This window comes from Panthera uncia, chromosome A2 (assembly GCF_023721935.1).
Source record: "Panthera uncia isolate 11264 chromosome A2, Puncia_PCG_1.0, whole genome shotgun sequence".
Taxonomy (NCBI): domain Eukaryota; kingdom Metazoa; phylum Chordata; class Mammalia; order Carnivora; family Felidae; genus Panthera; species Panthera uncia.
The window spans coordinates 10,710,846-10,724,369 of NC_064816.1; the positions used below are offsets into that span (position 1 = coordinate 10,710,846).

At 58.2% G+C, this 13,524-nt stretch overlaps 1 protein-coding gene and 1 long non-coding RNA gene across 4 annotated transcripts in view; one reads left to right on the forward strand and one right to left on the reverse strand.

The window, feature by feature from the left end:
• Window positions 1-3,028: 3,028 nt before the first annotated feature.
• The window catches only part of WIZ (WIZ zinc finger), a 25,139-nt gene continuing 14,643 nt past the window's right edge, over window positions 3,029-13,524 (reverse strand). Inside the window, exons 5-12 of one of the 3 annotated variants that reach the window (XM_049640087.1) lie at window positions 12,038-12,208; window positions 10,619-11,122; window positions 9,140-9,538; window positions 7,999-8,550; window positions 6,363-6,890; window positions 5,741-6,160; window positions 5,265-5,460; window positions 3,029-4,236 (exon numbers count right to left, since the gene is read on the reverse strand). In XM_049640087.1, the coding sequence (XP_049496044.1) occupies window positions 4,077-4,236; window positions 5,265-5,460; window positions 5,741-6,160; window positions 6,363-6,890; window positions 7,999-8,550; window positions 9,140-9,538; window positions 10,619-11,122; window positions 12,038-12,208 (2,930 nt within the window). In that variant the 3' untranslated portion in view covers window positions 3,029-4,076. The remainder of the gene's footprint in view (window positions 4,237-5,264; window positions 5,461-5,740; window positions 6,161-6,362; window positions 6,891-7,998; window positions 8,551-9,139; window positions 9,539-10,618; window positions 11,123-12,037; window positions 12,209-13,524) is intronic. The other 2 variants (XM_049640085.1, XM_049640086.1) reach the window with 2 other exon arrangements.
• LOC125929157 (uncharacterized) overlaps window positions 12,616-13,524 on the forward strand; it is a 9,152-nt gene continuing 8,243 nt past the window's right edge. Inside the window, exon 1 of the long non-coding RNA XR_007459813.1 lies at window positions 12,616-12,922. This is a non-coding gene — a long non-coding RNA (uncharacterized LOC125929157). The remainder of the gene's footprint in view (window positions 12,923-13,524) is intronic.

Genomic DNA, 13,524 nt, shown 5'->3' on the forward strand with positions numbered 1-13,524 from the left:
GCGTCGGATCCCCGCTTTATTCCTATTGGATTTCAGCGCCGTCTATCCCAGCCCATCCTCATGCCAGAGGCTGATGGTGCTGCCGATCTGGCGAAATCCCCGCCTTCTGTTATTCTAAGCCCGCGATGATTGGCTGAGAGAGGCAGGCCAAGAGACCGAATCTTGTAGAAATCGAAGGGGCGGAGCCGTGTACTACGGGAAGACTTGAGGCCCAAGCGTGGCTGGCGGAAGGAGCGCCTGTGCCCTGGAGGGCCGCCAGAGGGAGCCGGAACCTCCGCGCAGCGCACTGCTCCAATCTCGGCCCTGCTACTGAGGTGCTGTGTAAATCTAGGCTGTTTAATTTCTCTGGTCTTCAGCTCCAAAACGAGCACAGTAAAGCCATGCCAGAATGAAAATTACAATTAAGCGCCAAACAAGATACTGGGCATACGTTCAGTCAAACATTTGAGATAATATATGTAAAGAAATCAGTCCAGGGTGCAGAAATGTTTTGTTACTAATTGTTGCATGATGATAATAGGTACATTTATATAGCATGTTTATATTGCACATAAATATTGCATATGTAATAAGTATATCTGTTGCATATGTAATAAGTATATCTGTTGTTTATCATCTCAAATGCTCCCTCATACCTGCAAGGATCTTTTTAAAGAGTTTCCCATTTAAAAGCTGAAACTGAGGGGCGCCTGGGTGGCTCAGTCAGTTAAGCGACTCTTGGTTTTGGCTCAGGTTTCGCTCTGTTGGGGAGTTCAAGCCCCTTGTGGAGCCACGTGTTGACAGCATGGAGCCTGCTTGGGATTCTCTCTCTCCCTCTTCCTTTTCTCTCTACCCCTCCTAGCTCGTGCTCATGCTCTCTCAAAATAAACTTTAAAAAAGTAAATATAATAAAAAATAAAAATAAATAAAACTGATGCTTGAAATTCATGACTTGTCCAAGGTCCTTGGCACTTAAGTGTGACAGCTTGAAGCACCCCCCCCCCCCGTCCAAAAAAAACTTTCTTAGTTCGTTCAGGACTTTAGAGACCCTGTAATACTGCAGTCTGGTGCCAGCACTGTGTCCTCCGCATCCTCACTGGTTGTGTGGAATCTACTTTCAGAAACATCTCATAACTCCTACGAGATTTGACAGAGCTGCAGACACTGAAAACGGTAGTAACTACTGTTTGTGAAAACTCATTAAGGTGAGTACAAATATGGTTTATACGTGTTTTTTTCTGCTTTACTTTAAAAGTTGTTTTTAAAGTTTACTTTAAAGTTATGAGCACTGTTGCTGAGTTCTTGATATTAAGGAATTGTCGCTCTCGTTAGGTGTAATAATGGCAATTTTGTAAGTCCCTATCCTTAATTGAAAGACTGAAATATTAAGAGATTGATTCACATAATGACGATGGTTCACCATAATTCAGATGGTTTTGGAAAGGGATGGAGGGTGTTGGAAAGGTTATGGCTGAAAAGACTGGTGTTGAGTTGATCACTAATAAGTAGACGAGGGTTCGTTTCAGTACTCTATTATTCTTTGGTTGGAATTCTCCATGATAAAATATCTTAATAAAGGAACTTCTCTGAAAATGGCTTATGCGGAACTTGCTGCTGTATAGGTTCCAGATGCGTTGAGAAACTCTAAATATGAAGCACATAGAACTGGTTAACGTGCACTCCAGTTTGGGGGCTCATTGCAGTGTCACCATCAGAGATGCCTGCTTGTTCTCCAAATCCAAGCGAAGCCCCCCCCCCCCCGCCCCCCCAACCTCTCCTGGATCCTACAGCTTCCTTCACAGCGCATACCACAGGCATCATTTTACCTCCACTGGGTGATTTTGTTAACATCCTACACTCTGCCTCTGAGACAGAATGGCCTGAGAAAGTGCATGCTCAAAGTTTTCAGAAAAGATCCCTCTGTGCTAAAAGGTGTACGTGACCCTTTGGAGGACCTACATAGCCATCACTGTATGTGTGGGTGGGGAGGAACTTCCCATGTTGCTTTATAAAGTCTTGAGCCGTTTGAACTTTTTACATCCAGCTTCCTCACTTTTATATCTTTAGATCTAATTTATAAAAAGCTGAAAGGGAAAGTACCTATGGGCCAGCTCTCATCCCAAGAGAGGGCCTCCCTGCTTTCAAAGTCTTGGACATGCCCACCCACAGCGTGGGATGGACAGAAGTGGATGAGCCCTTCCTCCACCAAGCGAGATGTGTACCCTAGCCTCACAGGACCAGAAAAGGCAAGAGTGTAGGCCAAGACCACTCTGGTGGGCATGTTATCACAGCTTGTCAGCCTGTCCCTCCCAGGCAGGGACATCGTGGGGGGCCTGGGGCAATAGGGTTGGGGGTAGAGGAAGCCTCTGCTGTCTACACCCAATGAGGTCATTCCCACTTTCCAGTCCTTGGCCGTTGAAGTGAAAATGATGAGCTGAAAAACCACATGCAATAAACAAGAAGGAGCAGCCAACAAAATCTCTTAAAATCTCAGAAATGTTCAATAAACATTTGCAGAGCGAGAAAATAAATAACATCACGAAGGAGCCAGCAGCTCCCTTCTCCCCTCGTGTGATTCGGGTTCAGGGTGCATGTGTCTCCAGGCAAGTCACATGTCTTGAAGGCAGGCTGGTCCCAGCTCTCTGAAGGCTGCCAGCAACTGTGGGCTTCTCCCTCCCCCGGCAGGTCCCCCACGCCCTCACTGGACCGCTCCTGCCCTTGGAGGGCCCTCCAGCTTCATTGCTTCTCTCCATCCTGGCTCCCTTCCTAGACCAGCTGCCCAGAGCCTTGGTTCCTCTCCTCTGCTCACAGGAGCCGCTTTGCCAGCCAGCCAGCCAGCCAGCCGGCCAGAGCCCCTCACCAACCATGCCACTGAGGGCCAACAGCTGGGAACCTGGGCTCATCCCCAGCTGGGTCTGGTCAGCTTGGCGGCCAACAGGAAAACCCAGGGCCTCCGGGAGCTCTAGGGGGAGGTGGCTCGATCCCAGCCCCGGCTGCCAGACGATGCCAGCCTGTCCACTTGACAGAAAAACACACGCTGGCCGCCTGCCCCGGGGTGTTTCCAGAAGAGAAATTTAATCTAATTTACATACTTCTAGGTACATCGATAACCAAAATGTGGCCACTGAAAAAAGTTAAAAGATCAATCAGCTCCCGGTCTCTAGCTGGCCCAGGATTGCAAAATAAAAAGATTCACGTTCCTTATTCTCTACACAAAACGCGTTTTTAAAAAAGTGAAAGGTCTAGGGAGCTATACATAGAAAGCAACAGTGAAAAGGAGGAGGGGAATGGGGGTGAGGGAGGAGAGTCCCATCCCCACCCCCTCCTGGGCCCCAGAGCCCCCCAAGGCTCTGGGGGGCCTTGACATGGCAGGAGGCAGCTGTCAGCTCTGAGCTCTTCCAGGCTGGGAAGGCCCCTCTGGGGGGGGTGGGGGGCGGCCAACAAGGATTTCCGTGGCATCATGGGCTCAGTGGGGGGCTCCCAGGCCCCAGCAGGCCCTCAGAGGGAGCGTGCCTTCCCCTGAGCAAGCACCGTGGCATGATGTGGTCGTTTGACTCAGGATCTGGGGGGCTAGGGCAAATCCTGGGTCTCACGAGGTGCGTGCGTGCGTGCACGTGTGCCTGTGTGTGCGTGCATGTGTGTATGTGTGTGTCTGTGCCTGCGTGTGCGTGTGTGAGAGGATATTCACAGGGGCAAGAGGGAACCAGGGCAGGGGTCTTTGGGGTCCTTGCAAATGGCCACGGATGGCGAACATAGCCCCGCCTGGCTGCCAGATGCGGGGGAGCGCTGGCCTTCCTCCCCTTGACCAGATCAGCTGCCACCACAAGAGACCTGGCCTCTGCCCCTGCTGGACCAGGTGGGCGTGGGCTGAAGGAAGATGCGCTGTGTGTGGCCCCAGAGCCCTCGGGCTGGGGGAAGGGCCACTAGCTGGCTCCTGGCGCCCCGGCTGTAGTGTGCCCGGCCCCCAAGGGGTGCCGGTTTGAGGTTTTGGCTTGCTCCTTTGGAAACGGAAAAGAAAGAGGGAGGACAGGGTGGAACAGACGGAGGAGAAAGAGAAGACAGAGGTGGCACGAGAGGGAATTTGGAATGCTTCTGTGTCAGGGCGCCTCTGCCGCCGCTGTCTGTGCCTGCGGGGCCCGGGGCTCCTCGGGTGGGGGGTCCGCTTTGGAGAAATTCATCTCCAGGATGTGCCGCTGTAAGTGCCGCACCCACTCCTCCTGGATGGAGAGGGGCCCCTGGAACTCCACGTCACAGAACCTGTGGGGGAACAGAGGGGAGGCCGAAGTGCAGCCCAGCCCACGTGCCCGGGCGTCAGGCACACCCGCCACGGCTCACTGTGCACAGTGCAGGCCCAGGGCTTCAGGGAAGGGGCCCTTCACGGACGGATTCCTCTACCCACCCCTGGATGATGGCAGGGTCCCCTACAGACCCGCATCATCTCTAGGCTCAGGGAGGTCTGCTGGCTCTGATGCTGGGAAAGGGCCGTCGGGCTTCCAGGGCCCCTCTGCCATCTGACTGAAACACATGAGCTGAGAGGACAGAGACCCCAGAGCAGCAGACCCTGCCCTGCCAGGCCCCAAGACAGAAGGATGGCAGCTGGGGAAAGGGGGTCAGGCACTAACTCACACCCACCCTGCTCGGGCACCCACCTCCCCAACTCCTTATGCCTGAGGTCCCATGGGAGGCCTCTCAGAACAGGGGCCCAGGACCTGAGCCTGTGATGCCACAGACTTGGGTTCGAATCTTACTTCTGACTTGGCCTATGTGGTCTGAGGCCACCTTAAGTGTCAGACCCAGTTTCCTGGCTTCTGATGGATGCCTGGACTTTGATAAAAATGAACTAAGACCTTCATTTGTCTTAATCAGACAAGCACTTGTCGAGTGCTTACCATGTGGCAGGCATAGTTCATGTGTTTCATAAATACTCAACTTTTTAAATCTCATGACAAATCTATTAGGTAGGTCTGTTGTCAACCCCGTTATATACATGGGAGCATTGAGGTTTGGAGCAGGAAGCCCTTGCCCAAGGCCACTACGCTGATTAGGTGTCAGAGCCAGTACTGGAAACCAGGTCTCGTTGGCGACAAACCTCAGGGACCCAGCCTAATGCTCTGAGGTGCCGCTCTCTGTTAAGAATCCCTTAGCCTGGGTCCAGCCATGCTCTGAGGCAGTCCTTAAAGCTACATCTCCTGACTGCCACCAGCCCCTGTGCTGTTCAGAGGTTCTGGGTGACTAAGCCCCAGGTGGGTGGTCTTTCTCCCCCGCCGCCCCAGGGGGCCACGTACCTGCACTTGAGGGTGTAGATGTTGCCAACAAACTTGACCAGTGATGTCTGGGGGGGCCGGGGTACCAGGGAGGGGACCGGCCGGACCCGGGGTGGGGGTTGCCGCACCTCCTCCAGCTTCTGCTGTAGATCATTGGCCTCTTCACCCCCCCGGACCGCAGAGGCATCTGGAGGGCGGGCTTGTCGGCGCTCAAATTCTGAGGCAGGGAAAGGTACGGGGAGGGACAAGACATAAGCCAGAGGGCAAGACCCCCGGGAAGGCAGGTTCCTGCCTTCAGCAAGCATGGTGTGAAGGCTGTGGGGAACTGTAGGACAGGACAGGACAGTTGGCCACTGGATGCTGCCTGGGCCTGGGGAAGGAGTGAGGAGGGGGGAAGAGGTGGGATGGTAGCCAGATGGGTGAACGGGTGAGCAACTGGGGAAGTGACTAAGGGCAGGTGCCCCTCGCCCTCAAAACCCCCTCCCACCAGCACTCACTGTTGATGTTCTGCCGCTGGTGTTCCTCAGCCTTCACAGTGCCTGGCGGGCTGGCTGCCAGAGGCCGCTCACCACTGTCAGCTGCCCGTCCAGCCTCAGGCCCTGGCTCACCCCCAGCACTGCGGCCCACCACAGCCAGGCCCCCGGGTGCCAGCCCTAGGGGCGGCCGCTTGTCACTGTCGCGGCCATGGCCAGCACTGCGGAACTTCTTGGTGAATGGGCGGCCGCCCTGGATGTAGCTGCGGTAGGCCCCCACCTTCTGGGGCCGGTGCTTGATCCACTCGCTCAGTGTCTCAATGGGTGAGCCGTTTACACACCACTCGGTCACGCCAAACTGCCGCAGGTGCGCCCGCGCGTGGCTGGCCAGGGCCTTGCGGTTTTCGAAGTAAAGGCCACACAGCTCACAGCAGGCCTCGGTGGCTGCAGGCAGAGGGGGTGCTGCTGAGCCCCAGCCCAAAGGCAACCAGAGTGCCCAGAAGGCCCTGCCCAGGTCAGGAGTCAGTCCCACCTCCCACCGGGGCCTCGCCATGGGCCCCTGCCGGGGGTCAGTGTGTGCACAGCACTGCTGGGCCCTGTGGGCCCCGGCAGGTGCCCTCCCAGGACCCTGCCACTGGCTGCTTACAGGAATGGGAAGTCTTCTCGTGGAGGGTCTTTGCCTTGAAGGGCAGTTCAGTCTGGATGTAGGTCTTGGCCTTGACCTCTGCTGGGAGGAGGCGGTCCTCCTGCAGGGGCCGCTTGGCTGCCACTGAGCCCAGGTAGCCAGTGGCTGTGGGCTTGGCACCGGTGATGGGCGCCAAGCTGAGCTCTCGAGGAACTTGGGCCGGCCCAGCTCCTGGTTTGCCTGGGCGGCCAGCCATTGGCGCCAGCGGCAGGGGGGCCTGCACAGGCCCTGGAGCAGCCGTGGGGGGCCCGTCCTCAGCCAAGGCGGGGGCCAGGTCTCCAGCGGGCGGCTCTTTCTTGATGAGGCACGGTTTGGACTTCTTCTTGAGGATCTCCCGCAGCGTGTCGATGGGCGAGCCGTTGACAGACCACTCGGTCACGCCCATCTGCCGCAGGTGGGAGCGCGCATGGCTCGACAGGCCCTTGCGGTTCTCGAAGAACTCACCGCAGAACTCACAGCGGATGTCACGTACAGGCTCTGCCCGGGACGCTGCAGGGGGTCCAGGGTGGGGGGGAAGGGGAGGAGAAGGAGGCGGCGGCTGCGGCGGGAAGCCTCCAAGCTCAAGGCTAGTGTTAACTGTCCCGTCCATACAGCCCCAGACCCAAATGACCCACTCCCTCATCCACTTCCAGGGGCCCCTGTGTACATCCAGCCCTTCTGCCTGCTCTGTCACCTCAAATCCTAGCTGGCTTCAAGATGATCCCCTGTGACATCATGAAGCAGTGAGAGCAAGTGCTTCGTTGATCCTGGGCTCAGAGGCCAGCTTGGCTGTGACCCCCTTAATGTTACGCTGGGCTACGCTGGGCAAACCACTTCCCCTCTGAGCCTCAGTTTCCTCCTTTGCAAAATGCAGATGGAAACTTCCACCTTGAGGGAGCAGTTCAAAGCACATGGCACACAGCTGGTAATGAAATGCACAGAAGCACTAAGAGAGAGAGGCCTGGGCCATCCTCACCTGCTCAGTACACGACTCAGCCAACTGGAGCAGAAAGAACACGGTGACATGCACAGTATGACTACTATATACATACCAGGCACCGTGCTGGGTGCTTTATACCACTTTGGAACTATACAGAGCTTGGACCATGCTTATCTTCATTTCCAGAAAGAAGACACTTGCCCAAGGTCACATATTGCTAGACTGCTGAGCGCTTAACTTGAACCTGACTCCGAATGTCAAGCACTTAGCAACCAGGAATGTCAGAAAGACCATTCAGATGCCCACTCAGAGTGCCTAGACTCCTGCCGGTGGAAGACATCACGAACTGACCCCTGTCATCTTTCTCCCCAGGAATCTGGTTGGCAGACACTACCAATCAACTAAAGATGGCCCCAGAGATAAAATCTTTTTGCCATCATCCAATGGCACAATTCTGCCTCCCCAGAGTGGATGAAAGAGCATCAAGAAGCAGCTCAGCTGGGATCTGCACAGCAAGAATGCACAGCTAACCCCTTGTCCTCCAGACCTGTGTATCCTCCCTTCTACTTCTACCGTGGGCGCTTCGGGTACCCATGAAGTGCTGGGATGAGGGTGGGGAGGGGGCCCGGGGAGACCCCTCTACCTGTTTTCACTGCCCTGCCCCGGGGTCACACTTACACAGGTTCAGGGGGGCCATGTCTTCCCGCGGTGCCGCCCAGGGACCCTCGGATGGGTGAGGCTCCCCATGAAGGGCCCCTGGCAGCATCTCCCGTTTGATCTCCACCCGCATTTGTTCAGGCTTCAGCTTCTTGGGCAGGGAGGGTGCGGCCAGGCCTGGGAACATCTTCCGGGCCGTGGGAGGAGGAGAGGCAGTAGGTGAGTGGCCCAGGGGGCTGCCTGGTGGCGGTGGCAACTTCTTGGCCAGGGGTGAGAGGTGAAGGTCTGCGGGGCTGCGGGCTTCCAGCGAGCTGCCAGGACCTCCGCTGCCCATCACCTTGGCCAGGGCTTTCGGGCTGGGCCCTGGTGGGTTAGGGGGGCCACCAGGCCGGGACTGGGTCCGTCTCTTGAGGATCTCCCGTAGTGTGTCAATGGGCGAGCCGTTGACATACCACTCGGTCACGCCCATCTGCCGCAGGTGGGAGCGCGCGTGACTCGACAGGCCCTTGCGGTTCTCGAAGAACTCACCGCAGAACTCACAGCGGATGTCTCGAGCTGGCTCTGGGCCCGAGGCTGCAGCAGGAGAAAGGAGTAATTAGCATCGTGGGCACCATCAGCATCGTCGCCTGTGGGTCTCCTGGTCGGCTGGGCATGGGCAGCAGCACGCCCACAGGCTGGGGTGGTGGTGGAGGGCAGGTGCAAGCGAGGGAACCGAGCGGGGTGGGGGCCAGACGCTCAGCAGGAGCGAGGGGAGGCTCCAGAGAGCGCATGGGCCCTCGGTCCTGGCAGAGAAGGATGGAACTAAGACTCCACGGCTCTGCGGGTCCCAACAAGGACAGGGGGCAAGAGGGCAGGAAGTAGCAGCCTAAGTGCCAAATGCCATCCAGACCAGGGGCAACCACGGGCACTTTCCACACCAAAAGGTAGCACCCCACCCTTGGCCTTCATTCTCAGGGAAGGTCACAGGCACGGAGGTCAAAGGCCAGGAGAAAAGGCCTAGCAGCCAACTGCCAGCAAGATCTCTGGGCAGAACCAGCCCACTGCCAAGGGCCCCTGTCTACTCCCTGCCCCAGCAGGAAAGGAGTAGGGAGGGGGCTGCGACCCCCCCGGGAGGGGCTCCAGGGCCCGCAGGGAGGAGGGAGCGGCTGAAGCGAGAACCTACAGAGGTTGAGAGGAGACGGCTCCACATCAGAGGCCCAGAAAATGCCGGCGGCTGCGGCGGCCGAGAGGTCCTGCTTCCCCCAGGGGCTGGCCGTACCCGCGGCCTTCAGCTTGGCCTTCTTGGCCGGCGGTGGGGGGGGGAGCAAGGAGAGGGCCGCAGAGGTGGGAGGAGGCCGCCCCAGCTGGGCCAGGGTGCCGCGCCCGGGTGGGAGGCGGATCTGGACGCCGTCCCTCCTGATGAGCCCGTGGAGCACGTCTATGGGGGATCCCTTGGCGTCCGGGTCGCTGACGCCCAGGTGGCGCAGGTGGGCGCGGGCGTGGCTGGACAGGCCCTTGCGGGTCTCAAACCAGGCACCGCACAGCTGGCAGTCCAGCTCTCTGCCCCCGTCACTATCTAAAGCTGCGGAGACAAAACACAGGGGGGGGGGTTCACGGCCGCCACCTTGGCCGGCCCTGGGGGACTGAGGCAAGAAGACCTGGTGTGATTCAAGGCTGCCCAGGCCATTCGGGGTCCAAGACTTGTGCCGCAGATTTATTTTAAGAGGTTTTGGGAAACAGAAAGTCCTGTTCCCTGCCTAGCCCTTTGGCATCAAGGTGAGTGTGGAGAGCTTAAGAACATGGGGTGGAGAGGCGTGGCCAAATTCCAGTGGTACAATCTGATGCTCCCAGGCCCTCTTCCCTGGGACCCCAGCTTTGGGAGCTGTATGGGTGCAAAGCAGGGGCCCCACCCAGCTGCCAAGCACCATACAGCAAAGGGCAGACCTGCTCAGGGCCTTGCTCCTGAAAGCACAGCAGACAACGGAAGCAGCTTCATCAGAACATGAGGTGCCAACTGGGGTGCCCTGTTGGGCAGGGGGCTAGACCCTGGGCTCACCCTCAGACTCAAACACAAATGTGTGGGAAGGCCTGACTTCCTAAGGGACATCATGCTAAACCTGCTCACTGCACCTGGGGTGGGGGTGGGAGTGGGGGTCGGGGTGAGGGTGGGGTCTTCCCAAACCCTACTTTGCCAAGCCCACAAGTAGCCTAGGAGGTGTGGCTCCACCTATGGGCACCGTTGAGGTGCCTTTGCACATGACAGCCAGGAAGATGTGAAGACAGGACCGACTACAGGACCACCTGCCTGCCTATAGGACCCAAGACCCCCCTCCTGGGAAGCCAGGCCCACAGGAGTTCTGGTTACTTTCACTGTCCCAACCCTCAGGCTCAGAGGAGGTCAAGAGTGTCCCTAAGTGGCAAGGGTGACCCTGATGGGCTCAGCAGCCACAGTCAGGCCTCCAGGGGGAGGAACAGCAAAGTAAAGTGGGAGGCAGATGATAATATGCTGCATGGCCAGCCCAACAGGAGACACAGTGCTCTGACCAAAATTCTGACCCAATGGACCCAGGACGTAGGAGCTGCAGTCCCCATCGTCCCCACCCTGGGCTCTGCAGCCCTCCCGGTGCCAGGACCTCCCTCAGCTCCCAGGACCCGCACTCACTGAGGTTCAGGGGCCCTTCGTCCTCAGACTGGGGCCACTGTGCCTTTGGGGAGGCTGGCCGGGGGCTCAGGGACAGCTGGGGGCTCTTGTCCTCAGGATTCTTGGGCGTAGGGGAGCCCGCCAGGGCCAGTGGTGCCTTCTTGAGGAGTGGGGAGTTGGGTGGGTGGGCCAAGCCTTTGGTGGAGAAGCCGGGTGGTGACTTGATGGCCTTGTTGACAGCAGGAGCATCCAAGGGTTTGGCCAGGGCAAGCAGGCCAGGCCGGGGAGCCCCAGCTACCACCTCCTTCGGTGAGTTGGACTTCTTAGACAGGCCTGGGGGCAACCCAAGGGGTGTGTCAGGCAGGCCCTTTTGTTTCACGAGCTCGTAGAGGAGGTCAATGGGGGCACCGCTGCTCTCCGATTCGGCCACCCCCAGCTGCCGCAGGTGGGAGCGCGCGTGGCTGGACAGGCCCTTGCGTGTCTCAAAGCAGGCACCGCAGACCTCGCAGGTGGTCAGGCTCTGGGCTGGAGGGCGAGATGAAGGCCACGAGAGCTGGCTGTGAGGCCCCTTGAGCCCTGCCCTCCCACTTCTCCCCCCGACCAAGGACCCCACTCACCCAGGCTCCCCGCAAGCCTCCCTGATCCTTAAAATGACCCTAATAAGGCAGGAATCAGCCTGTCCAGTTTGCAAATAAGGAAACTGAGTCTCAGGGAAGAGTTGTGCCCAAGGGTACACAGCAGGAGACAGAGCCCTCCGTGGTCCAGCCAATGGAACGCCTTTCAGATATCCAACATACCAGGGTGTCCTGGCAACAGGTGTTCACACAAATGCTGACCTGCCAGCCACACGGTTTCCAGAGCTGTCCCAGCCAGCCTCTGCAGCTCAACTCATGCCCCAGACACTGGGTTGGAGACCCCAACCCAGACCCCAACCGCAGGTCCCTGCGGTGCCCTGCACCCTCTTCTGCAGAGCCCTTCCTTATCCCTGCCTGTCTCCTTCTCTGCCTCCCTGCTCCCCAACTTCAATGACTCCAAGGACAGGCGCCAGGTCTGTTCTGCTCCTCTCACATCCCTGGGGTCCGGCGCAGTGCCTGTTACCACTCAATAATGATCTGAATGTCAACACACAGATGAGAAAATACCATGCAAAAGATCACACAGCTAACCAGGGCCAAAGTCAGCAAATGAACTGGGTCTGAGTGTGAGCTCATGAAAACCATGCTCTTTCCTTGGATGTCCCTCCCTCGCCCAGTGAGGGTACAGCTCAAGGCCATGCATGCCCAGGGCAACAGAAGCTCGAGAGAAGACAGCTAGATCTCTCCTCAGTGTCTTGAAGCGAAGAGAAAGCTGTTGACCCCGCACTAACCCCCAGACCCCAGAGTTCCCTATGAGTGTGACCAGCCTGACCAGCACCCCCACCTTGCCACCTGGGCCACTCACCCTTGAGATCTGGCAGTTCCTGCTTGCTGCCATGAGGAACCTCTGCAGCCACTTTGCTGCTCAGCCGATTGGCCACCTGCTCCAAGGGCCCAGGGACAGGCAGGCTCTTCTTGGGGAGCGGGGGGGAGCCCAAGTCCATGGCCACCATTGTGTTTTCCTCAGAACCCAAGCCTGTGAGGTTAGGAAGACAGGCTCAGCCCAGGCTGGGTGCGAGCTGTCTACCCCCGTAACACTGAGAGTGGCGGCATGGAGCCTTCTTCCTCATCCTTGGCAGCTGCTCTCACCCTGGGAGGCGACTCACCCCATGAAAACAGGGGCTCCATCCATAACCCCCAGCACCAGTAAGACCCAGGGATGTCAAGGCTGCCCACTGACAGCCGGGACTAGGAGCAGCTTCCACGCACCGGCACACAGACTGGCTGGGCAACACAGTGTAAGCAGAGACTCCCGTCCTAGGAGATCTGACAACAAATCTCTCTGGGCAGAACGTGTGCGGGGGAGCATGTCAGTCTTGGGGGCAGGTAGGTGGCAGTCAGAAGGGGAATCCAGTAAGGGAAGGCCAGGGTCAGAGGCCAGAGAAGCAACACAGAGGTGAGAAGCCAAGGACAGGAAGGAGGCTCCTCCAGAGGAGGCTCCCAGGACTTGGGAATCTGCACCAGACAAGACAGCTGAGGCTGCCGAGACAACTCAGGGCTCGGAAGTAGTCTACTTATCACAAGCTGAGGCCTAAGTGGGGGAAGGTGAGAACGGGGAGCCTCCACCAGCAGGGATCTGAATACGGACAGGAAAAGTGGGAATCACAGAACTTTGTGGGAAGTTTCCGGGACGTCCGTCCGGCCAGGAAGCTTCCCTGAATGAGCGGTGTATGAGAAGACGGAGTGGAAGGTATGTTTTCGTGGTCTAGTTTTTCAGAGAAGGGGGCCCGAGTGGCCCGCTGAGCCCCAGGTTTAGCGTTCAGGGCATGGAGACAGCTCTGAGGATGAAGGAACTGTGTGTCAGATGGGGCTTTGAAGTCGTTCAGTGCCCTGAGCAGGAAGCCACGCAGGTCCCCTGCTCAGTCTGAGTCCTACGGAAGCAAGGAGAAGGCAGGCAGGGGAGGCCACCGGGGTACGGGACACCGAGGACTTTGTCAGAGTCGCCGGGTGCAGTGGGCGCGTCTGTCACATAGTGTAGGGACCGTGTCTGAAGTGACTTGGAGTGGGTTTCCGCGCCGGAGGGACCGAGACTGAGGCGAGGGGCGCTCCCGGGGCTCCAAGGGGGACAGAGGACATCTGTCAGACGGGGCGAGGGTCCCACGGAGCGGCGGCGGAGAGTGTTTCTGAAACCCGGGACTCTGCGAGCTCCGACAGGAGGCCCGGGGCCCGCGCGACCGGAGGGCCTGGGGGGGGAGGGGGGGTCCCGCAGACTGGAAGGCGGGCAGCGGGGGCGGCGGCAGGGGGCGGGCGGAACGCCGACTTTGCCCTCCCCGTACCCTCCCCGGCGCGGGC